The sequence below is a fragment of the Electrona antarctica genome, assembly GCF_951216825.1.
Source record: "Electrona antarctica genome assembly, chromosome: 13".
Taxonomy (NCBI): Eukaryota; Metazoa; Chordata; class Actinopteri; order Myctophiformes; family Myctophidae; genus Electrona; species Electrona antarctica.
In genome coordinates, this window is record NC_136794.1 from 10,176,538 (window position 1) to 10,202,390 (window position 25,853).

General features: G+C 43.2%; 1 protein-coding gene across 3 annotated transcripts in view; it reads left to right on the forward strand.

Annotated features, from left to right (window-relative positions):
* Positions 1-21,798, forward strand: part of clybl (citrate lyase beta like) — a 139,358-nt gene extending 117,560 nt beyond the window's left edge. For all 3 annotated transcript variants that reach the window (XM_079519056.1, XM_079519055.1, XM_079519057.1), the window contains 5 exons: positions 2,714-2,815; positions 4,533-4,626; positions 6,115-6,282; positions 14,188-14,312; positions 19,891-21,798. In XM_079519056.1, coding sequence (XP_079375182.1) covers positions 2,714-2,815; positions 4,533-4,626; positions 6,115-6,282; positions 14,188-14,312; positions 19,891-19,986 — 585 coding nt within the window. In that variant the 3' untranslated portion in view covers positions 19,987-21,798. The remainder of the gene's footprint in view (positions 1-2,713; positions 2,816-4,532; positions 4,627-6,114; positions 6,283-14,187; positions 14,313-19,890) is intronic.
* The last annotated feature ends 4,055 nt before the right edge of the window (positions 21,799-25,853 follow it).

Sequence of the window (25,853 nt, forward strand, 5' to 3'; positions counted from 1 at the left end):
TTAACGTCCATTATGGATGAACTGGAGAGTACACCAAAAGCATATAAACATGGGGAGAGAGAGAGAGAGAGACACTCGGCTGTCAAAGCTCTTATACGCCAACAGGGCGCTGTCGATGGAGCTGCCATTTGTTCTTCTCACTCAGCCGAGTCCACACATAAACCCCGTCGTCACAGCCTGGTAAGGACATGCACAGTCATCGTAGCGCTGGTATTCTGCATGTATTATCCATCATGTATGATATCCATCCCAATATCTCAACATAGGTTTATCGACGCCCTCTTTTTAGCACCCATTCCCTCCCTTGTCCTCCGTCGGTCTTAACCCTCTCCCCTTCTCTCTCTCTCTCTCGTTCTCTCACACATTTGGGAAGGGAGAGGGTGGGTGGTGGGTTGGGGGGGCCTTATATTATGCTAAGCCCCCAGCGTTAGTTTTTTTTTATTTTTTATATGTTGCCATAGCAGCCTTGCTCCTGCAGGGTTGTGACCTCAGATGATTACAGTACAAAGCCTATTGGGTCTTGAAAACCTCTTTGAAGATGAAAAGTCTTTGATGGTTTGTATTTATGCAAATCTCTCAGATATGATTTATCCTACTGAGATTGAATGGGGAGATGATTAAAATTGGCCCTATTTTTTTTTTCTTCTTCTCCCCCCCCCCCAAAAATCCTTCAACGGAGGCCCCGGTCTTTTGAGTTTGAGAACAAGTGTGGCATGAGTGCGAGCGTGGGGGTCTATTTTTGGTTCTCATTTACAAGAAGGGAGGGAGGCAAAAAATAGCCGCACACTTTACCTGAGGTTATTTATATCTGTCACCTTATCCCTCTGTGTGTGTGAAAGAGAGAGTGAAAAAGAAGAGAAGGAGGGGGAACATGGAGTTAGACATTTCTACTCACATACCCCCCCCCCCCCCACACACACACACACACACACACACACACACACACACACACACACACACCTCCCCTGCCCCCTCTGCTTCATTTTTTTTAAGGGTGGGGGGGGGGGGCGTTCAGGCTTTGAAAGAAAATATCTGACGGTGGGGGCTTTTGTGTGTTTCCAGATGATAGATTTTGGAATTTGGGCTACCCCACTGGCAGTCCAGGGCTGGCTGTGAAGCTGGTCTGTTGGAAAAAATTGGAATGCTTTGGTCTTCAAAGAACTAAAGTTGGTTCTAAAGCCCTTCTTTAGGTGAGCTCGCATTATTAGCAGGAGCCGCAAACGGAATGAAGGCCTCTGCGAAGTGTCATATCACAGTCTGATTGTTGCGCCCGTTTTCCTCGTTTCCCGCCACGACGTCGGGGCGGCTGCAGAATGGAATAATGCAAAAAAAGGGAAATGCACTCAAATACACCGCCTGAATCTTGTTTCTTATTCCCCCCACCTTAACCCATTTAGGCCTGACGTAAAAAAAAGTCTTCTGAAAGAATATATGTGCCGCATTTTCACGATTTAAAAAAAATAGCAGACCTACAAGATCGTAGCGCGCGCCACTCGCTATGAGCTTGTAGATCTGCTATTTTTCAATAGTTAAAACACCAAAAGGGGTTCCCGTACAGAATGGGTTAACCATGTTGTTTCGTGTATGTTTCATGTGTGTACAGTACTCGTATGCATGTGTTTTTTTTGTCTCTTTGGAGATGAGATGGAGTGTGTGTGTGTAAACGGTGTTTAGATGAACGGCATATTGTAGCAGTATAGACTTCAGGCTCTGGGGAAACCTTGTTGATCATTCAAAGAATATTTCCTCTTTTGGTTTGTGCACACACACGCGCACACACACACACACACACACACACACACACACACTCCCAATACATAATATTTGTCTCTGAATAAAGGCTGCAACGAGAATGGTGCAGGTAATGAAGGTGTCAAGTTTCTTCTCAAAAATGATTTTTGCGGGTTAAAATTCAATTTCTTTCTCACCACCTCTCTCTCTCTCTCTCTCTCTCTCTCTCTCTCTCTCTCTCTGTGTCCCACCGTGTTTTTTTATAAAGCCCTGTCTTATCATTTTGCCGTATTGTTAATCCTGAATATTTTTCACGGTTTCAAATTCACTCTGACACGAGCAGTTTGATATCTCAGTTTGGCAAGTCCTTTTCTTCCCCTGTTCGTGTTACATGGCAAGGCATTCATGACATCACTCACCCTGCTCTGACTGCTGAACCTCGCCACGCCGTCATCACACAGCAAAGATATGTCAAAAACACTTAAGCCCTGTTTTGTACTTTGGGCGTATGACGGTGTTGCACGAAAAATAGTCAAACAGCAGCAGAACTACGAGCTTGCAACGCCTCACATCGAGACTAATTGTAAGCTTAGTATATTTTCAGTATTTTTTGAAGATACTTCTACAATGACATGCCCCAAATATAGGGACGCCAGGCAGGTTGACAGGTGGTTAAATCCTCACGGTGAACCTCGCAGCAAAGTTTTTGCATAAAGAGAGGAATTCACTCCCAAAGTAAACACATGTCTAAAGGCAATACAGCATGCGCTGTGGTCACGCAAGGAACTGACACATCCTTGCTGTGCTGTCTTAGAAGAGATCAACAGTAGATAGTCTCTCTGTGGAGAAAACAAATAAATGCATTGTGATTGCTTCCCCTCCCCGCATATTCAGATGAGCACCGACTGTATTTAATGAGGCGTGTGTGTGTGCGCGTGTGTGTGCGTGTGTGTGCCTGCGTGTTTTGTCCCCCTGCGTTAAGTTCGTTGACAGGTTTCAGCGCCACTTGAAAGGACGAACGCTGACGGAGCCCATTCGGCTGGTCACCTTCGTGGAGACCGCTGTGGGCCTGCTCAATTTTAAGGTAAATTGCAAAACAAAATCCCAACACCACCCCCACACACACACACACACACACACACACACACACACACACACACACACACACACACACACACACAAAACTGCCTGCGTAAGACATTCTGCTGTTTGTCCCTCGTTCACTTTAGATTAACCCATTCTGACCTGAGATCAGATTCTATAAAAAATGTCTTCTACATCCTGACAGTTTTCTAAAAAAGCTATGTTTCTATGTCAGTCGTTCTTCGATTTTTCAAAAATAGCAGACCTACAAGCTCGTAGCGTGCCATACGAGCTTGTAGATCTGCTATTTTTCAATAGCTAAAGCATAACATAATGCTAACACCCATTTAGACCTGAGGACGATTCTACTGAATGTCTTCTAAATCCTGACTGTTTTCTGAAAAACCTCATGTTTCGTGAGTGTCGTTCTCAAACATTTTCATGTCAAGGACCCCCAAATATATTATGTAATTGGCCTGCCGACCCCCATCTGAAAATATGTTGTCCCAGACAGGCACCTTCCAGAAGATTTGAGATAAAAAAAACGTTCGCTCTGAAAGAATATATAGTCAAGTTTTGCACCACATTTTTAACGATTTTTCAAAAATAGCAGATCTACAAGCTCGTAGCGCGGCACTCGGTGCCGCGCTATGAGCTTGTAGATCTGCTATTTTTCAATAGCTACACCAAAAGGGGTTCCCGTTCAGAATGGGTTAAAGACAGTGTGTCAGCTCTAGGGGACAGCGCTCCACGTGTCCAAAGAGAGGTGGGACATTCAAAGAGTGCTCGGACAGTCTCTCAAAATGAGACGTTGTTGGGTTTTTTTTTGTCTCTTTTTATAATCTCTCTCTCTTACCCCCCGCTCTCTCTCTCTCTCTCTCTCTCTCTCTCCCCCTAGACACACTGACATGTTTTAATTAGACCTGTATTAATGTCATCTTATTGGATGAGTTTTTAATGATATTTTGGCAGGCATCAAAGCAAGTGTGGTTGCAGTTCAGCGTGACCTTCAGCTACATTGGGGGGGGGGGGGGGGGGAGCGGTCTGGGGATTTAGGGAGAAACATTGTCCTCTCTCTCTCTTGATTTGTCTTTTGGTTACCCCCCCCTCTTGGTGTGTGTGTGTGTGTGTGTGTGTGTGTGTGTGTGTGTGTGTGTGTGTGTGTGTGTGTGTGTGTGTGTGTGTGTGTGTGTGTGTGTGTGTGTGTGTGTGTGTGTGTGTGTGTGTGTGTGTGTGTGTGTGTGTGTGTCCGTTGAACCCCAGGGACTGAGGACGAGGGGGGGGGGGGGGGGGAATCGCTAGTGAAAACAGCTAGTGCTTCAATTAATTTGGGAACCAGGACATGCAAGACACATTTCTGTTGTTCCAGGCTTTTCACAATAGACAATATACTCTCTGTGTGTGTGTGTATGTGCGTGTGCGTTTACAGATGTGCATGGATGTTGTTTGGAGGTTCCCCATGATCCACATTATTCAATTATTGCAGCAGCAAGCAGAGGCGGCAATGCAGGATTTAATTCTGTATATAAACATGAACATTAACTGTGTCGGATAGATAGATAGATAGATAGATGTCCTTTAACTCGAAACACCAGAATATTGTCAGTCTAACTGTGTGTGTGTGTGTGTGTGTGTGTGTGTGTGTGTGTGTGTGTGTGTGTGTGTGTGCGTGTGTGCGTGCGTGCGTGCGCGCGCGCATGTACGTGTGTGTGTCTCAGGCAGTGTGTGAGGAGGTGCGTCGGCTGGCTCCCAAGGCGGGCCTCCATCACGACGGTGTGGTGTTCGGCTCTGATGACTTCTGTGCCAGCATAGGTACGTACCGTACCCTGAAGTCCCCTTTACCCCCCTCCCAAACCCACCCGTCGCTGCCCAGCGGCCCATGTTTTCTTGTTATCCAGCTGTCTATTATGTGTTGGAAGACCCCCTTTTTACAGTGTTTCGCCATGGCTATTTAAGCATCATGTTAGACCTTAGCTATTGAAAAATAGCAGATCTACAAGCTCCTAGCGCGGCACCGAGTGCCGCGCTACGAGCTTGTAGATCTGCTATTTTTGAAAAATGTGGCGCAAATCTTTGAATATATATTCTTTCGGAGTGAACATTTTAACTCAAATCTTTGCTTCTGGGGGGGGGGGGTCACTGGAACAACATATTTTCAGATGGGTGTCGGCGGCCAATTACATATAATTTTTGGGGTTCTTGACATGAAATATCGAGCACCACTGACATAGAAACATAGGTATTTCAGAGAACTGTCATGATTTAGAAGACATTTTTTAAATGTCGATGTACTCATATTGTACATGCATACAAACTACTCTCTATATGTCTAGTTTGCCCAATATTTAGAAATATAATAATATTTACATTTCTAAATAAAACAATCGAAATTCACTGTTTTGCAGTGTTTGCCCAACACATAACAGATAACAGTTTTATAACAGTTTTATAACATTTTATAACATAAATAACATAACAGTTTTAAGCATTGTTATAATTTAGCTATTGAAAAATAGCAGATCTACAAGCTCATAGCGCGCCACCGAGTGGCGCGCTATGAACTTGTAGGTCTGCTATTTTTGAAAAATCATGATTTTCTTTTTTTTTTTTTATCTTTTTTTTTTTTTGAAAATATTTTGGGGACCCCCCAAAATAATTTGGCGACCCCCCGAGGGGTCGCGACCCACGGGTTGATAACCCCTGGCTTACTCCACTATACTGTACGTGTAGGTATTCGAGCCTCAATTCTTACTGTAAACACCAGTGTTGTGCAAGTTAAGCTACTGTACATGTAGCTGACCCAACACTGTACATGTAGCTGACCCAACACTGTACATGTATTTGTTTATTTGATGCTTATCAAGTATGAAGGAATAGGGAATATTATACTCCCTGTTTTTACTATCATTAACCCATTTTGGGCGGGAACCCCTTTTGGTGTTTTAAGCGTTACGTTATACTTTAGCTGTTGACAAATAGCAGCTATTTTTGAAAAAGTGGAAATCTTTGAATATATATTTCAGAGCGAACATTTTTAACTAAATATTTGCTTCTGGGGGGTCCCTGGAACAACATATTTTGAGATGGGGGTCCGTGGCCCAATAGAGATAATTCTGGGGGTCTTTGACATGAAAAAGGTTGAGCACAACTGACATAGAAACTTTTTTTTGGGCTTTTTCAGAAAATTAGGATTTAGAAGCCTTTTTTTGCCTTCATTCCAGAATGGGTTAACATAATGGGACTTCCATGCTCTTGTCCTGCTCCACATGTCTTTGCTCCTTCTATTCCGTTTGTTCTCAGGCGCCACACGAACCAAGGACGCCAGGGAGCTGCTGTACGCACGGCAGAAGGTGGTGGTGACCACCAAGGCGTTTGGCCTGCAGGCCATCGACCTGGTCTACATCGACTACAAGGATAACGAGGGGCTGAGACAGCAGGCCAGAGAGGGCGCTCTCATGGGATTCACAGGTACGCCCCCGCCGACCGCCACCCCCGGCCGACCCGCTGGCTCTCCCTCCTGGCCCATTAACCCAGTAAGACCGGGACAACATCCGTGTCGTTTATTTTGTTTTGACCACGTTAACCGTTTTCTTATGCTTTGGCTATTCAAAAATAGCCAATCTACTTCGTGCCGCGAGCTATGAGCTTGTAGAGCGTCTATTTTTGAAAAACCGTGAAGATTTGTGCAAATCTTTAATGTCATTTTCTTACTCACATCTTTGCTTCTGGGGTTCACTCCCTGGAACAAAATATTTTTGAGACGGGGGGGGGGGGGTCGGCCGCCATATGCATATCATTTTGGGGGTCCTTGACATGAAAAGGTGTGAGAACCACTGATATAGAAACCACAAGTTTAGAAGACATTTGTTGAATCGACCTCAAGTCTTAATGTGTTGACTCAGCCCGGCGGCACGTTAGGGGTGGCTAATCTGCGACGCACTGCACTTTCCCATAACCGTCTCCTGCGTCTAGTTCAAGTCGTGGACTGTGACAGTAACTAAGTACATCTACTTGAGCACTGTACATTGTGTGTGTGTGTGTGTGTGTGTGTGTGTGTGTGTGTGTGTGTGTGTGTGCGTGTGCGCGTGCGTGCGTGCGTGCGTGCGTGCGTGCGTGCGCGTACATGCACGCGCTTCTGTGACTTTCGCTCCGTTACGTTTTCAAATAGAATTGTACTTTTGACATTTCATCTGATCTACAAACTTTTGATAGGCTACAATCAATGCATTGATATAAAAGAAATGCACTTTTTGAACACCTGAGTATTTACTTTCGAGTATGTCAGTGTTTCTAGCACCAGAAAGCCTTTGCCTCTCAAGGCTGAATTACTTCAGCCTTCTATGTCTTCTAAGGCAGAATATCTCCCATCCACACTGTCAAATCCTCAGTGTTCTCACGCTGGGCAAGACCTACGCTGTAGACCAGCGGTTCCCAAACTGGTGCGTGCACCCCTTGTGGTGCACGGGCACCTTCTAGTGGGTGCGCGACATGAAAAGGCTAATGGTGTTGCTATGGTTTTATTATAAATATATCTACATATTATGCCAATATATGGCAAGTATATGCAGAATATAGCCTATGCTGCATATATATGCCATATTCAGGTTCATATATATCTCTTGCGCAGCGGCAATTTCATAGTCAATGAAGTCCTACTGAGACGTGATTATTGCTAGTTGAAAACTTTACCCAATACCCCGCAGGGGCGGCGGTGGCTCAGGGGTAGAGTGCCTGGATGGTAACCGTAAGGTTGCCAGTTCGAACCCGGGCTCCCGCAGAGTTACTGTCGAAGTGTCCTTGAGCAAGACACTGAACCCCTAATTGCTCCCGATGTGCTAGTTGGTGCCTTGCATGGTTTCCGCTGCCATCGGTGTATGTATGCGTGTGTGTGAATGGGTGAATGTAATGCACAATCTCTGTAAAGTGCCTTGGATAAAGGCGCTATATAAATGCACCATTTACCATTTACCATATATGTGCATATATGTGGATAAATAGGAAATATATGTCTCTATATAGCTTATGCAATTTATATTTCCATGTGGGGGGGTGCGTCAGCTAGGTCGGGAGGTAACATGGGGTGCATGGCCAAAAAGGTTTGGGAACCACTGCTGTAGACAGCTGTTTGTTTCAGGGCGGAAGTTGCGGGATTTCGGCGGGAAGTACCGCTCAAGGAAATGACGTCAACGCTTTACAAATCAGTTTACATTTTCCGCGTGTTGTGATTGGTCGAAAGAATATCGTATCCGGGGGAAATGCATCTGACGGATGTTCCGGCTGACACTTCCGCCGATAGGTTGTGACCAGGCTTTTGTTTTCGGCCTGGGACCGAGGCTACAGTGTTCTAAGAATGTCTAAATGCAACTAAGGGGCCATTTTGTTTACATTTTAAATATGGATACGCGGCAGTGCCTGATTTAGTTGTGCAGAGACGCATCACACCTCATACAGCCGATCTACAAGGTCACTCGCAATACATCCTGCTCCGACATGTGAGATTGTAGATCTGCTCATTTTGGTGATACGAACAATGTGCAACCAAGTATAAACCAGGCAGTACACTGCTGACTGTACTTACTGTATATCCCTGTACTGTATGTTTTTATTTTTCAATGGTGCTCATACTCAATCTCCTTTTACTTTTTGGTGCTCTCTCTCTCTCGCTCTCTTTCTCTCTCTCTCTCTCTCTCTCCCCCTCTCCCCCTCCCTCCCCTCCTGGCTTTTCCGGGGAGAATATAGCGCTTGTGAGCGGATTCATGAATGTTTAAAACATTGCTTAAAAAACAGTAGGAGGGAACAAATGATCTCCTGGCTTTTTCGTTTTTTTGACATTGACATACTCTTCTTCCTGCTTATGGCAGAAAGGATATCACATAAAAAGTCACCCCCCCCCCACACACACACACACACACACACACACACACGGCACATTAGTTTTGGTTCCATTTTACTGAAATGCAGACAGCGCTGTTTAGTCGTTAAATGTCTGTCTCTGATTATGACACTTCTGTTCTGCCCACCATGAAAGGAAGACTGTGTGTGTGTGTGTGTGTGTGTGTGTGTGTGTGTGTGTGTGTGTGTGTGTGTGTGTGTGTGTGTGTGTGTGTGTGTGTGTGTGTGTGTGTGTGTGTGTGTGTGTGTGTGTGTGTGTGTGTGTGTGTGTGTGTGTGTGTGTGTGTGTGTGTGTGCGCGTGCGTGCGTGCGTGCGTGCGTGCGTGCGTGCGTGTGTGTGTGTGTGTGTGTGTGTGTGTGTGTGCGCGTGCGTGGTGCGCGCGCTTGTCTGTCTGAGAGAGAGAAGCAGTTAGCATTGAATGTTAGCCTGTAGTGTAGTGTAACATCTCAGTGTGTGCCTGTAGCCAGGCAACGCTTTCAGAATGTGTGTGTGTGTGTGTAGCACTGTGTACGTATGCGTGCGCACGTGCACTCATGCATGCATGTGTGCGCGTGAATGTGCACCACAGACTGTGTAACAAACCACAGGAGGCAGTACAGACTGTTCCAAAGTGGATATTCCAGAATTATTCTTCTCTGTCTTGCAGTGAATATTGTTGTTGTGGCATTATTTGCCAATTAAAGATTAATTAAATATAAATCTGAAACATTTAGCCCTTCTGTGTGGGTCTGAGTAAATAACTCGGCTTTGCGTCTCAAGGCATTTTGTTTTATGATCTGGTTGTTTTTTGTTATGTGTCAGAGAGCAGTGTGAGTTCATTGAGCAGAGCGGCACAAGGTTACACATATTATTACATTATGATCATTAGTGAGGTTTCACACTGGCAGGAAAGAAATGCTTGGCATTTTGCTTTTATTTGCTAAGTTAGTAGTCCATGAGCACACTCCCCATGCGCGCGCACGCACACACACACACACACACAGTCACACACACGCATCCCTTTACTTAAGAACTGCTGATACATTATTTGTTTGAGTTTTGCAAACACGCACGCGCGCACACACACACACACAGTACACACACACACACACACACACACACTCACACTCACACTCAGACACACACACTCATATGCACATTTTTGTGCAAGTGTTAATTATCTATCCAGAAGAATCATGATTGACCATTGAGTTGTTTTGAATATAGATTACAATACTGAATATATGACAGACAAGTTGTCCTGAATAAACCAAATGGCTGATTTTCTCCTTTTAGAATGACAATGTGAAACAGTCCATCAGTCAAGTGTAATTGTGAAATAAATTGCAGGCTATTTTGTAAACCTGTGTAAACATACTTTTGGTGAAATAATTTGGTGCAGAGGGGTTTTCCAGTCTTATACTGTATTTATTTTTTGTGGAATGATTCATTTGCGTCTCAAATCAATTTGATAAAATAAGGATATCATTAATAGTGTGGTATATTATAGAATAGAACCATTCAAAGGTGTATTAATGGCTTTACAAGCCTGGCCAGTGGCCACTCTGTATAATCGTAGTTAGTGGCTATTACTGGCCAGAGTGCACTTAACCCATTTTGGGCGGGAACCCAAGTAGCATTATGTTATGCTTTAGCTATTGAAAAATAGCAGATCTACAAGCTCATAGCGCGCCACCGAGTGGCGCGCTACGAGCTTGTAGGTCTGCTATTTTTGAAAAATCGAAGAACGACTGACAGAAACATAGCTTTTTCAGAAAACTGTCAGGATGTAGAAGACATTTTTAGAATCTGATCTCAGGTCAAAATTAGTTAAGCAATAATACTTGTCAGCCAAAAGCCTCTGCCGGTGCTGTAATTGACCTTGGCACTACCTAAGCCCCATACAGGAACTATTAGCACCGAGCACAGGTGTGACGCACTAAAAATCTATCGCTACACACGTTTGAAGGCGAGGTATCTTGTTTGTTATGTTTTCTATCTCACTGTACCAAAACTGAGGTACAGAACAGAGCTAATTAATTTGGTGGCTTTGATTTTGTGTTTGTACCTTCAAAGTGTCCCGAGTGTTTCAGCTGCCTTTACCCAAATGGTAACGATAATTCATACTTTGCCGAACCACTTTGTTTGTATGACAAAAACAATGTGTTCTCAATGGAGAGAAAAGATGACCGGCAGGGTCCATGGGATGGCAGTGAAATGCAGTCCCTGGGAGCAAAGCCTTTTATATTCAGTAGTGTTGACATGAAATGTATTTGACATAAAATTAAAAATACATCGTTTTTAGTATAAATTAAATTTGTTAGCTTTAGAATGGTTTCAAGGCCTTTGCTTGGTGACAGTCATTCGGACAGATTCACAGTGGAAATTCTCTGTGTTCAGGGACCACATTTCACTACCATCCCAGTGCCATCCCAGTAACCCTGCCCATCATTCGCCTGAGAGCACTTTGCTAAATAGTAATCCTCCAATGGGATGCCAGCGCCACATGGCAGACAGCGATTGGCTGGAGGGCATGAATGATGCGATTTAGGGGAGCCAATGGCTTGTAAAAGAGGGCACCTGAGTCACCCTGTCTGTTTCTCTACTCTGTCATTCTCTTGTCATTACGCACATGCACATGCACACACACACTCACACACACACACACACACACACACACACACACACACACACACACACACACACACACACACACACTGTCTATTTTTATTTAACCCTGGCAATTCCAGGATTGATGGCAAAGTGAAGGAAACACTCCCATCTTTAAGTCACTGCCAGAAGCAAAACAGGTGGTAGAGGAGGGAATGAGACACACTGCCACTCTGCTACATCCCAGAAGGCATCGCGCACGCACGCACGCACGCACGCACGCACGCACGCACGCACGCACGCACGCACACACACACACAGTCACACACACAGTCACACACATGCACGTGTGTCTCTGCCAAGGGAGAAAGGAGTCCTTAGGCTGTTTACCCAACAGAGACTGCATAAGTACAATTCCCCTTGGCTTTTCATACACATGCACAAGACCTTGGGTGTCAATTTAACATTATGACCCATAATGGTCATTTTTTGAGGGCCGCTATAGCCCCTCCTATATTCAGCTATAGTGTAGATTTTTGTCCTAACGCCAACATTAAATGCCATTGACAATGAATGGAGAATTTACATCGTATGTGTCTAAGCAAATCGACTGTTTTGTCCTAACACAATGTTGACAATGAATGGAGACTTTACGTCACATGTAGACGAGCAAATCGGCTATTTTGTCCGAACACAAACATTAAATGCCTTTGACAATGAATGGAGAATTTCCATCATATGTAGACGAGCAAATCAGCTTTTTTCGTCCGAACACAAACATTAAATGCCATTGACAATGAATGGAGAATTGTTGCGTCATATGTGTCTGAGGAAATCGACATGTTACGTCATGATGATGTATGATGATAAGAGCGCCCCTCACTTCACACGGGTGTGATTTTTTTTTTATACACAGATCAATTTTTTTTTATTTTTTGTTTGCGCTGTTCATAATATTATTGTAATTCTGTTTTCAGAGGTTGTGTTTGGGGATAATCTTTGCATAGAAAACAACTACTTATGTCATGTAATATTTGAAGTATGGTTGAGATGGTTTATAAGTCAAGAGTGTGTTGATTATGATACTTGCTGTGAGGGTGTTTCTTGGGGGGGTTAACTGGGGTGAGGGGAGAGGGGCTCCTCTTGTTTCCTCTCTCCTGAGTTAACCACTTAAACACCAGCAAGCATATAATCTGGGAGGAACATTAGCCACCACAAATAAATAGACGATCTACAAGTTGTGAGCACTGTGGATCATCTATTTATTTTGCCTAAGATGTATGGTAGAAGGTGTGTAGACGGCACAAATCAGTCCCAAGTATACACAGCCAACTCGGGGTCCAGTTGACGAAGTCTAGAGGGGTTTTAAGTGGTTAAATTCTGCTAGCGCGGGCCGCCTGCTCGGCCACCTTGAAGGATTTGCTGTCGGGAGACGGAGCTAAGCTCTAAACTGATGAGAACCTGCTGGCTGCCGCCAGGCCGTCGTTGTCGCCAGACGTTTCATAACCTTAACCCGTTTTGGGCGGGAACCCCTTTTTGGTGTTTTAACTAGCATTATGTTATACTTTAGCTATTGGAAAATAGCAGATCTACAAGCTCATAGCGCAGCACCGAGTGCCGCGCTACGAGCTTGTAGGTCTGCTATTTTTGAAAAATCGTGGAAATCTTTGAATATATTCTTTCAGAGCGTTTTTGACTCAAATCTTTGCTTCTGGGGGGGTCCCTGGAACAACATATATTCAGATGGGGGCGGCGGCCAAATACAGATAATTCTTGGGGTCATTGACATGAAAGAGGTTGAGCACCACTGACATAGAAACAGAGGGTTTTTCTGAGAACTGTCATGATTTAGAAGACATTTGTAGAATCAGTTCTCGGGTCTATATGAGTTAACTTATCGCTGCAAGTTTGATCCGCAAATGTACACGGGATTATGTCCGTGGCGTTCGTCTCAGATTTAACTGTGAAGGAGCAGACTGAGGGAAACCCGAGGATTGTGTCAGATGGAGTCTGCCTCGGCTCCTCGTTAGGCTCCTGTCTCAAATGGGCACCAGGTGACTGTTCCACCGTTATCCGGATGCATGAAATAATGCCGTCAGAAAGTTTGCGGTTCACGGGACAGATTTTCTACAAATTCAAGTCATCGCGAGTCAATCCATATTTTAGCAAAGGTTAAGAAATGATGCACAGTAAAAACTATATATATCTATTTGCTACTGTATTTATTCACTGCAATTATTAAATGTAACTGTGTGTATGCGTGTACGCGTGAGTGTGCGTGTGTGCACATGCACACGCATCCATTAGTGTGTATATGCAAAATGCACGTGTGTGTGTGTGTGTGTGTGTGTGTGTGTGTGTGTGTGGGTGCATGCACAGCCTGGTTTCTCTCATGTCAGGGTCCGATTGTAGGTGGCGTCTGTGTTAGATTGAAGTGTAACTAAGCATGCAGCAAGGTTTCAGTGCTGCAGCCGGGCCACACGGGGCTCAGAGGACGCCATAGAGGGGACACCTGATGTCACTCTGTAATGCATAGTATCCTGTGGCCCTGCGGTGGCTCAATGACTCACCTTAATGCTGACTTAACGCTTACTGTGTGTGTGCGCGCACACACACACACACACACACACACACACACACACACACAGACTGAATACTCACCACCTGCCTGGAACCCAGTAAGAAATTACCCTCAAATAATTTCCCACAGCAATTGCCTCATGCTGTAACATATATACTGTATTGACCTCCTGTAATGAAAAAAAGAAAAGAAAGTTATAGTAAGATGTTTTCTTACTCCAAATCTTGTTTTGCGTTTAATCTCGCATATCTATAGAAGCCATAGTCCTTTCTTTCACTCTAACAATATTTGTCCATTGTATTCTGTCTAGGTAAGCAGGTGATCCACCCGGGTCAGATCCATGCTGTACAGGAGGAGTTTTCCCCGAGCCAGGAGAGGTTCCAGTGGGCCAAAGAGCTCATTGCAGCCTTTGACCATCATCAGAAGGAGGGGAAGGTAATGTCAGCATATTTTACCACGCATAACTTCACACGTTTGCAGTTTTTCTTTTTTTTTTTTACTCATGTTACAGTGTACATAGTTCCTGCTGGCTCGCTTTTTCCTAACATGGATGTTTTGGATACAGTGGAAGCTCACAAATTAATATAATATACTAGTCCATACCCGTTTTCTTTCTTTTGTTGAATGCGGCGAATTTGTTTGAGTGTATGTGGCTCTGTCCTCTCTAATTCCTCAAATTTTGAGCACGGAATATCTGCCCTGAAATTTTGAGCACGGAATATCTGCCCTGAAATTTTGAGCACAGAATATCTGCCCTCAAATTTTGAGCACAGAATATCTGCCCTCAAATTTTGAGCACGGAATATCTGCCCTCAAATTTTGAGCACGGAATATCTGCCCTCAAATTTTGAGCACGGAATATCTGCCACTTATATGTGGGTGTCCCATCTGGCATTATTTTTTGACTAATAATAAAATAGTAGACAGATGTGTACGTACGGTCATTCAGATATACAGTATATAGAACAGACTTTTCTCTCCAGAGTGTTCTCACTACGGTGCTGCTGAGCAGCTAAACACACAGCAACAGCACAGCAAACGTGTTACTTCTTTTGATTTGTATGGCCAGTTCGCCCTCCTTCCATGTTGAACATTGAACGCTGGAAAAAGCATCTATACTCCGACAAAGCAACTGCAATCCACGCAGAGAGGGAAACCATCCCAGCGGTCCTCTGTGATTCAATGTCTTCCCCACGACGTGATGCTGGGAGAACCCCTCACTGAGAGAGTGCTGAGCGAACGGAGGCACAGATTTAACCCTAAATAATAAGTTGCTGTGTTTGGCCCACAAACCATGGCAACAACAAAAAAAAACCTTTTCACGATGCATGGTGCACAATGTTTTGGATAACGTCTCTGTCGTGTCGGGTGGAAACCTCATGTGTCTAAAACGGGTTTTCTTTTCAGGATTCAAATAAAAGAAATAGCAAAAGTAAAAGCTTGTTCAGAACGCGCCGCTTCACTCCGTGAGCTTCTGCTACTTTTGATACTGTGTGACGCTGTAGTATGATCAAGTAGGGTGTTAATTCACGAAAAAAAAAAAATACAGAAAGTTCAAATAGAAGCGGTTTCTGCCCGACAACAACGATAAGTTAAAACTGTCTCCTAAAGAACAAACGGATGAATCACGCTGACACTGCACTGCGAATTAAAGGACCACTTTTCAACTTATCTTTTCATATAATTGGTCTTCACGAATGTTCAGTCTGTGTCTCTCTCATTATAGGAGGGCTGTGGGCAGTTCTCAAACCCATCCACCAGTGACATAAAAAAATATTCAGATTTGTATTATCGTGAGAACGACGGCTTCCATTTTCGCATTGCAACTTTTCAGGACTAGAAAGCCTGCAGTTTCTATTAGCTTGGATTCCCCATCGATGATGTCACTGGTGGACGGGTTTCTGAAATGCCCACAGCCCTCCTATGAGACACAGACTGAGTAGAAAAAGTTTGGGACATTTTATCATGAACATTAGTGCGGACCTATTATATGAAGATAGGTTGATAAGTGGTGAAGTGGTCCTGTTTAAGTAACGCACGTGTTTGGAGCTTTGGATCATGTCAGTCAGCTATAACGTCAGTATATATCAGGCATCAGGCCCTATATGGGCACAATCTGGGTACACAGTACACACACCCATGGCAATCTTCATATATTTCCGCTGATGTCAAGCATGTCCATATTTGGCTGTTCTGTTATCAGCCTGCCCGTTTGTTGCCGGGATTATTGCAGTGACAACGTGTCGCAACGTCCACGCTTCATGGGCCAACATACTCAGCTTCGCCGATGATACAAATTGGGTTGGTTCTGTATCGTCCCTTTGTAATCTGATCCCATCTGTCATTGGGTCCCACTGCCCAGGGGAGGTTGGCCCATTTCAATTCATACGATTGTTCCAACAAAAAATAAGTTTGTTTTAGCCAGAGGCAAATCTGCCAGAGCTAACAATTTGTTTTAAGTGTCTTTTGGTTTCACGTCAATGCCATAGAAACACTGTTGACATGCCCACTGTGAATTTGCCAATCTATTCACACATTGGGCTCAATCAAACATCACACAGACGTTGTGCTAGGGAGCTGGCAATGTTATGTCCATTCCAAATCCATTTTGGACATTTGCGTAAAAGAATACTGTAGGCTACAGCCCCTAGTCTAGACCAGGGGTTCTCAACCTGGGGGTCGTGGCCCCTCAAGACATGGCCAAAGCATTTTCGGGGGTCAGAGGCCAAAATCCCCTGGTCTAGACGATGTGTAGAGACGTTCAGGCTTTCAGTGCATGTCTGAAAGCAGCTTAATATACATAGCATCGTACAGAGCCAATGACAGCCTGCGGATTTGTAGAAGAAAATGAAGGCGCAAAGATTAAGCCTCTCTGGGACCATTATGAATCTGTCTGTTTTACACCAGAGACAACTTGAACAAAGAACACTCACCAGTCACATGTCACATGTGCTTGTGAAAGGTAAAACTAGGTAAAAGCCATATCCACATTTGAAGAAATGATCGTGTATAGCGTTATTCTCCTGTGACATTGTAAACGGCCTCTTGTAGATGTACTGTAATGCAATTCTGCTCATGAAATCTGTAAGCCGAACCATCTCCTCCACAAAATCTATTAACGTCAGTTAAAAAGAGGATTGATTTATTTTTTTAATGTTTTTTTGTGGCTTTCGCCTTTATTTTATATTTTTTATAGAGGGACAGACGGTAGGCTGACAGGAAATGGGGAGAGAGATGGGGGGGTGACATGCAGTAAAGGCCGTCGGGGTCGGGAGTCGAACCCGCGGCACACTGCCAGACTTGGACTACCGGCCAAGGTCCCTGGACCGCTGAGCCACGGTCCAGGCCAGAGGCTGACTTTTATATTTGATCAGACTGATCACTTTTTGCCAATAGTTACAACTAAAAGAAAACACCCCTGGAGAATGTCTTGCTAATTATTGACACCAGGTGTAGATAGTGTACATCTGATCAGTATGTTTTCTGTCTCCATTTCCTCTTTGTAAACAGCATACATCATCTGTGCCATTACACGGGTCCAGTTCTACTGTCTGAGACAATGCTTGTCCTTTCAAAACACTGAAAAATACACAGATACATGTTTGTGGAGAAATGCCGGCATAATGATCTCTCCAATTTCCCCCAAGTGCGGTCATGTCCCGAAGCGAATGCCTAAAATGTTTTTAATTAATTGATATTAATGAGTAACAATATTATGATGTTGTCATTTGCAGTTGTGTGACATTTGTGTAACAAAAGTACAGGTACTGTCAGGCCCGCATTTACAATGGAATTTACTTATGCGCCAGGGCCCACAGCTTGCAGGGCCCTCTGCGAGACTATTTCATATACATACAGCTGTTGAGCCTTTTTAGTAGGTGCTATAGTACAAGAAAAGTATTATCTTGTATTTATTAGGTCTGTCCGAGCACGGAAAGCTCCAACACAGTAACTAATTTCCCAAAGATTTTTCCAAATATAATCAAAGTACATTACTGTACGTTACTATAACAATATATGTATAGTTGCACCGCTCAGTTCACTTTTCATTTTTCTTATTTTTAGTGCATTATTTTAAGACTTGTACCGTAAAGCAAAGTGATTTTTTATTTTTATTTTATTTTTTATGTTGGAACAAACTACAATTCAAGGCACATTCATAACACATAATAATAGTCATTTCTGTGTGTCAGGCAGTTTTGACAGATGGCATGTTGATGACACAGGCCTTTCCTCCCTTGGGAGAATAAGACTGTTCCTTTGTGTACTCACGCGCACACCTCTGTGGTTGCCCAGAATCTCTACTGTACACCCCTGTGTGTACACCGTACTCTCAGAGACAACATAGGAGGCTAGGGGGAGGTAGGCCAATTAACCCATTTTGGGCGGGAACCCCTTTTGGTGTTAGCATTATGTTATGCTCTAGCTATTGAAAAATAGCAGATCTACAAGCTCGTAGCGCGCCACCGAGTGGCGCGCTACGAGCTTGTAGGTCTGCTATTTTTGAAAAATCGAAGAAACGACTGACATAGAAACAGCTTTTTCAGAAAACTGTCAGGATGTAGAAGACATTTTTAGAATCTGATCTCAGGTCAAACCTGACCTCAAAATTTTAAAAAAAAATCTTCTAAATCCTCCAGTTTACTGAAATAAATATTTTCATGATTTTTCTAAAATAGCAGACCTACAAGCTCGTAGCGCGCCACTCGGTGGCGCGCTATGAGCTTGTAGATCTGCTATTTTTCAATAGCTAAATTATAACAATGTTTAAAACACCAAAAGGGGTTCCCGTCCAGAATGGGTTAAGTGTACAATATTATTGTTCCTAATTTAGTGCATGGTTGGATCCTGTGTGTGGAGCTCTGTGGGCTATCTGCTGAGGTAATACACAATCTTCCCACACCTCTCTCCCTGCCAGGCCTGCTCCCACTAAGCATCGCCCGAGGGACCCATCCTACCCATCCCTCCACATGCCACCGACTGTGTGTGTGTGTGTGTGTGTGTGTGTGTGTGTGTGTGTGTGTGTGTGTGTGTGTGTGTGTGTGTGTGTGTGTGTGTGTGTGTGTGTGTGTGTGTGTGTGTGTGTGTGTGTGTGTGTGTGTGTGTGTGTGTGTGTGTGTGTGTGTGTGTGTGTGTGTGTGTGTGTGTGTGTGTGTGGGGTTGATGACAAGGATTTGAACAGAGAGCACGGTTGCTTGTTTCTTATAATTCTCACCACCTTCAATCCTTGGGCATTGAAGGTGTTTTTCTCATGTTTCGTTTTTTTAACTAAGCATATTTGAAAAATGTTTCTATATATTTTTACTTTGCAGCACGGTTATTATTAGTTGGTAGAGCTTTTATATTATGTCATCAGACATACAGATATGTTTTTATCGTATATTTGGTTTTACTTCTGTTTTGGTCTTTTATCTTTTAGTTTTTTCTTTTTCTACTGTTGCAAATGTATGAGAAGTACCAGAACAAACTGATCTGACAAACCTATTTAGCGTTTTCAGCAGCTGATGGTGTTCAAAGAATGCAAGAAGAATATAGGAAAAATAATAAGTCAAGTTGCTTCATCTTACTCTTTTATCTATCTTCTTTTTCCAGATTTCACTTTCACTTTACACACACTTTACTTACATCACCATATGCACAAAAGTGATGCTATCCTTGATCCTACATATTTTCATATAACGATCTGTGCATGAATATGTTTGGGAGTTGGGACAATAAGTTAATGTTCCTTTTATAGACTGAGTGCGTTGATCATATTCACACGGCAGCCATGTTGGGCTTACATCATACTGGGAAACCCCATTCCGACGGTGGGCGGGGACCGCGGGGTTACCACGCTCCATCCGAGTGTATATATATGACGCAAAAGCAAAATGGCCACAGAGAAAATGGTCAATTTATATCCTCTGGGAAATGCCTTCAGTTGAATCACCTGCATTTAAATCTGCTCTACCTTTCACTTGCTAATGTGTCTCTCTCTCTCTCTCCTCTGCTGTGCTGTGATCCTGTCCAGGGTGCGTTCACCTTCCGTGGCAGTATGATTGACATGCCCTCGCTGAAGCAGGCCCAGAACATCATAACGCTGTCTGCCGCTGTTCAGGGAAAATAAACCCATGAGACGGACGTGGCGAGGGACCACATGACACCAGAATCTGTCAAAACAACGGGTCTCTTTAAGGAGAACACTGTGTGAGAAACTTAACGAACAATTCTCTCTGTAACGAATAGAGTGGGACACTGGAAACGGGTTGTGAACTTGTTAACAAAATTCAATATTTATGTTAATTGTGTGCATGTTGATTAAGTTTATGATGGTTTTTTTTGTTAGTTCTTTTGTTTTTGCTGCTAAGTATAAAAGAAATGCTGTCATTTTCAGTTCAGGATATGTAGCAACACTTTGACATCTGATGGCGCTCCATGTCAAAATGAATTAAGTATCTGAGATTCTTCTGTGGGCGCGGGCACTTTCTTGGCAAGCCATTTAATGTGCTTGCTGGCGTGTCATGTGGTGTGCGTATTGTGTTTTCCTCCAGTCCGTGCGTGTGTGTGTGTGTGCGAGCGTGTGCGTGCGTGTGTGCGTGCGCGCACGTCTGTGCCTCCCACCTCTCCTGGGTCACGACGGATGCTCTCCCATCTCCAGGGTCCAGGCAGCTGAGCAAAAGGGTAAACAAACACAACAAGCCACTGTTGTCGTGCTATTCATCCATATAGCACGTTGGGCCCCAGCCTTAAAGCCAGGCCTCAGCGCTGGCCTCCGCCACCATGCCCCCCAGCCCCAACTAAATACAAAAAAAACATCAAAGTCCTGTTTGCTAAACAGCCTCAATGAATTTAGTTAAACCAACACGTTGCGTTTTTGTTTCAATCGAGCCATGTGGCTCTTTCTCCATCCGCAGCGTGCCTGTGTCGTTGCCGCACTACAGGCGTGTGGCACCAGACCTGCGGGACAGTGGCACATGCTGTAGCTTTGTCCTTTACCTGGTCCGTCAGCGGGACAGATTTCCAAGTCTGTACAGCACGCATCCTTCAAATTAAACCAAAATCACATGCGCATGTTAGTTCCATTCAGCACAATTAATCTGTTTTGTTTTTTTTCCTGTATCTGTGACCCTCTAATCGTTGCCTTTTTTTAATGGATTAATCCATTGGAAGAAAAACATCACCATCCACACAAACCAGAGTCACGCATCATCAAGTGCTTTCGTGGTGCCATGCTACAAATAAAATGACAATGAGTCTTGGGTAAAGTGCTTGTGTTTGCGTGACTTTGAGAAACAGTGAAGTGGGTGTGATATTGGAGTGGGACAGATTAGTGGCCATGTTGCTCCAGCAGACCACGACCAGCGCTTTGTCTCTCTGTCTGCGGATGGGAGGATAATTGGGGAGGTGTTGAATGGTTAATAGTGCCATTGGTGACCATGGTAATGAAAGGCACTACACCACCCCACCCCACTCTCGTTCCTCTCTCTCTCTCTCTCTCTCTCTCTCTCTCTCTGTCTCTCTCTGTGTATACTAGTCAGGGTACTGTATGATCTATTGTGTCTGGAGCAGGACTGCGGTCTGTGCCAGGCCAAGCCCAGACAGAAAAGATGGAAACCACTCCTGCGTCCGGCTAAAGGCCAAACAATAAGCAGCCTCCTTGGCTCTGGGCCACGTATCCCTCTCTAACCCCTGGTTCACTTTTCTCTCCTGCATTCATGTCACCATGTTTGTTTTTTTTAGCCCACAGACCCGCCCACTATTTTACTGTGAACTTGATGCAAAGTGGGTTGCCTTGTGTGACATTAGTTAAATCGACAAATCGTGTTATTTCAGAGGTTTGCATTGTAATGTGTGAATAATTTAATCTGTGATATACAGTATATGTACAGCACATTTTAAACCGATTGTTTTTGGGGGGATTAAAACACTTGAAAGAACACATGAAGTATAATGATTATAAGATGTTTACTTACATTGTACACTTTTGTAAGTGCATGTACATTCAGGTGGAACTGTCAAACCAAACAATCATCACAAGAAAAGGAAAAGAAAAATGCAACAATCATTTGTTTACCCAACTTAAATAGGAATTATGAAAGGTTTAGGAATGTGTTTGTTTCCTAATTCAGATTCATGGACCGAGTTATGATACATTATTATCGACAAAACTATTTTTTTTGTTGATAGTGGCAACTTATAGATCCGATACATGTTTTTACATCAATGCAAGGCCTTTAAATTAAGTACAAGTCTCATGAGTTCATGTTCACTGTTTTGTCATACATCAGCTAGGCGATATTAACAACACATTTTCAAATTCTGAACTGACTTTTCAATCATTACAATTTCACAAAACATAGTTATATGATACAACATATATTTTCACGGTTATAGGCCTATAAAAGATAAAAGACAAGTCATGTTGCCGGAGTAAGAACATTTGTTTTATGTGCTACATAAAATATAAACAAATGATACATTTGTCTGTACCTGATTTGATATCAGGTACAGATAGCCATGGCTGAGGTGACTAGTGTGTTACCTTGCTCCAGCATGTGCTTAAGGACAATCTGCTGATTGGGCAATATCATCATCTTAAGCCCTTTCGTGGAGCAACAAACAGGTGTCACAAAAAACATGCAATTACATACAACAATCAAATACTTGATTTAGGAATGATCTTGCATTAAAAATGTTTTAAATAACATGTGAGTGTCTGCTTTAGGCCTAGTCAGACTCTTTGGGTTTAATATTTAGCCTTATACCCCCCCCCCCCCTCCCTCCCTTAGTCCCTACTCCCTCTACACTGAAACTTTTTTCTTTCTTCTTATTAAAATGATATGTATCCGGTCAAATTCACTGATTTAGGTACACATCTAGTTTATCTCTTTTCATAAGCGTCTCAAGATAATTGTAACATTATAGGCTATATATTGGGAGAGAAAAAAATGATGTGAGTCATTGATGTGAGTGACATCTTTGTAGATTAGTGGAATGTTTCTGTCTTTGTCTGGCTCCGCTGTGTAATTGACATTTCTATTTACTGTGTAATCTTTTGAGTCCACTCGGCAAATTTATTTAAATACATTTCTCCGGTATTCCCTGAGAGTAAATTACAATTAACACGATTATAACCTCACAAAATTGTGACGGGAATCAATTAGGCTGCGAGCACTATTTCATAGCCCCGTAATGTGTTGGTGAAGATTGCTTTCATAAATGATGAGGTACAACGCAGGCGGAGAAAATGCATGTATGCAAAACACTGTCAGAGGAAAATTAAAACGAAATGTTTTACATATTTTTCCATTAATCTAAATGGGACCCGTGTGGCAAAGATGGTTTTATTCTTCTAATTCCTCGCCCGGGGACGCCCAAATAATGACTTCATTGTTTTAATAGGGTGCTAATGACAATATATGACAAACTAATTTCAATGGAAGATTATTTCGGAGCGATGAAACCTCGTGTTATTGCAGATATTCTCCGTTTGAAAACAAAAGTGCAGGCTATTAGGTAAAATTGCTCAAAGAAAAAATACGCATGAGTTGATCAAGAAATAACAGAAATGGCCTTTAATTCAGTGAGTAGGCTATTTTATTGAAGCATTTGACTATGCTTTTTTTTCAGAAGAATAATGTAGGCTACACTTCTATAGGCCTATTCCAGAATCAACATCCCCACCCCCTTTTTTGTTTTTTTTATACAATTATATTACTCTATTAATAATGTTTAATTTTCGACATTGCATATAGACAGGGAACTGTTTTAATATACATGATTTGATTCAAAAATAAGTAGGCCTGTATAGGAAATTAATTCGTTTCACTTTCCCTTTTTTCTGAAATGAAAACGACTCACTTAATCATATTGAATTTAAATTGTTTACCGATTTGGCTGCAGTATAATTAACAAAATAAAAAAAACCAATCGAAATTGTTATAAGAATTGCAATGATATACTGATATAGGTTTGTTATTGGCATTGCAACACAACACGTTCAATGCATGGTTTTCCCCCCGGTTATTTTACACAAAATAACACCTGTCATCTTGAATTAACCAGGCCATAAGTTCTATATATTATTTTGCTCGTGTCATATTCCTGAATACAAATAAACACTTGGGAGTTGGATATAGGCCTGCATTATACTTGTGAATGTGCACCGGTTTTTCCAACCCCCACAGCAGTAAATTGCAATTTACATTTAGCAGACGCTCTTATCCGGCCTACAAGTGCAAGATCAGAGTAAATGGCATGACACACATCTTTTCCAGTGGTGATGGGCATATGACCGCCCATGTACAGCCTCTCTTTCATTCAATTTGCATGCCGACTGGTTGAGTGATCTGGCACATGTGGACCATTACCAACTTCATTTGCGATGATCTATTGTCTGACGGTTCGTGACTGTCAGAGGAGAGGGAGCAGGACAGACGAGGACAGTCGGAGAGAGACAATTATTGTCCGGGGCTTCTCCTGCATGCCGCCAGCCTATATTAAAAAAAAATCCTGTGTCCTTAAAGTCATCGTGAGACTCATCCTCCATTTGATTTCTGCATGTGTAATCTACCAACTGGTTCGAGGCCTAAACTCGGCCTTGTATGCTACGCGCGCGTTCGTTGAATCGTTTTCGCTAGGAGGTCTGTTTCCCGTATACAGTGTCCCCTTGCGTTACTTGGGCCTTGTCTGGTATGTTGAAATAATTCTTCATTGTCAGTGGAGTTGCCTATACGAGTGGACGTGTGAAGTTCGCGGGGGAGTATAGACTGGGATAGTCTCTCTCTACATGGCCGGCCCCCGCGGGTGCTTTGGGGCTGACAACCTCTACTCCCTTCTCCTTAACGGGGGACAGATCAAAGGCTGACCCGGCCCCGATGGAGACCACTAAAACCCGGCCGCTTTTGTCTGCTGTTGCTAGGAGGCTAGTAAAGTGAGGAAGGGTGTTTGGGGGCATAGTAATGAGACTCGTTACAGTGTGACGAACTGGCCGAAAGTCTCTCCAACTTTTCGTTTTTACGTTGAGCTCTATATGGGCCTGTATACTTACTTAGGATGGGATAGGTTTTCAGTTCGGACTCAAGTGTAGCTTACTGGAATATGGTAGCTTTATATCTTATTGGACATCTATGGCCATTGGCCAAGGAGTGTTTATCGATTTAATTGATTGGTTATAGGCAGCCAACTATACCTTGTATATACAAGTCTGGCCCGAATGCCTCATGCAAACTTTAGGCGAGTCTAACTGTTTTGTGCGACTGTTTGTGTGGTATAGCCTTATAAGCACTATATGCACACAGTAAAATCTGCACATGTTGTCGTTGTTTAGACCACATTTTAATTTCGGTAAAGTTGTGTCTGAATATAGAAGGGAACAAATATACAATATGGAAGTAGGCCTACAGCCGTGACGCTGATTTAGTCGACTATATGACAAATGTCTTAAACGTCTTATACCTTAATAAACTATCCGCCGGGCTATAGGGCCCAGACACACATACACGCACCTATCTGACGAGACACGGGGCGCTTGTTCCACATGCTGTTGCGCGCCTCGGTAACGCACCAGACAAGATATGCAGTGGAACGTTTTCCAGTTATTGCGAGGACGGTGAAAAACAAACCAGCACCTCGTAAAGTGAATGGCTCTATGTGCATGCAGGTCACAATTCAATTCAAAGGAGCAGACAATGAAGCCGTCATGCCTGCATGGTCAACAACTATAGCCTAGCCCTATAGTATATAGTTTCCATATATTTTGTTGGACTGCTATCACCTATTTGACCAATATGGTCATATATATTTAGTTCATACCCCATCAAATATACGGTAGGTTCACATCTCAAAGAAACTTGACACACCACATCACCACCTGTCCTGCAGAGTGCAGCCTATTTATTTTTTTATTTTTTTGGAATGAAGGTTTTCACGCCTTAAACACTGACAAGCTTCACTGAAGGTCACATCCGTCGCCTAACCATCCAGCCTAAAAAG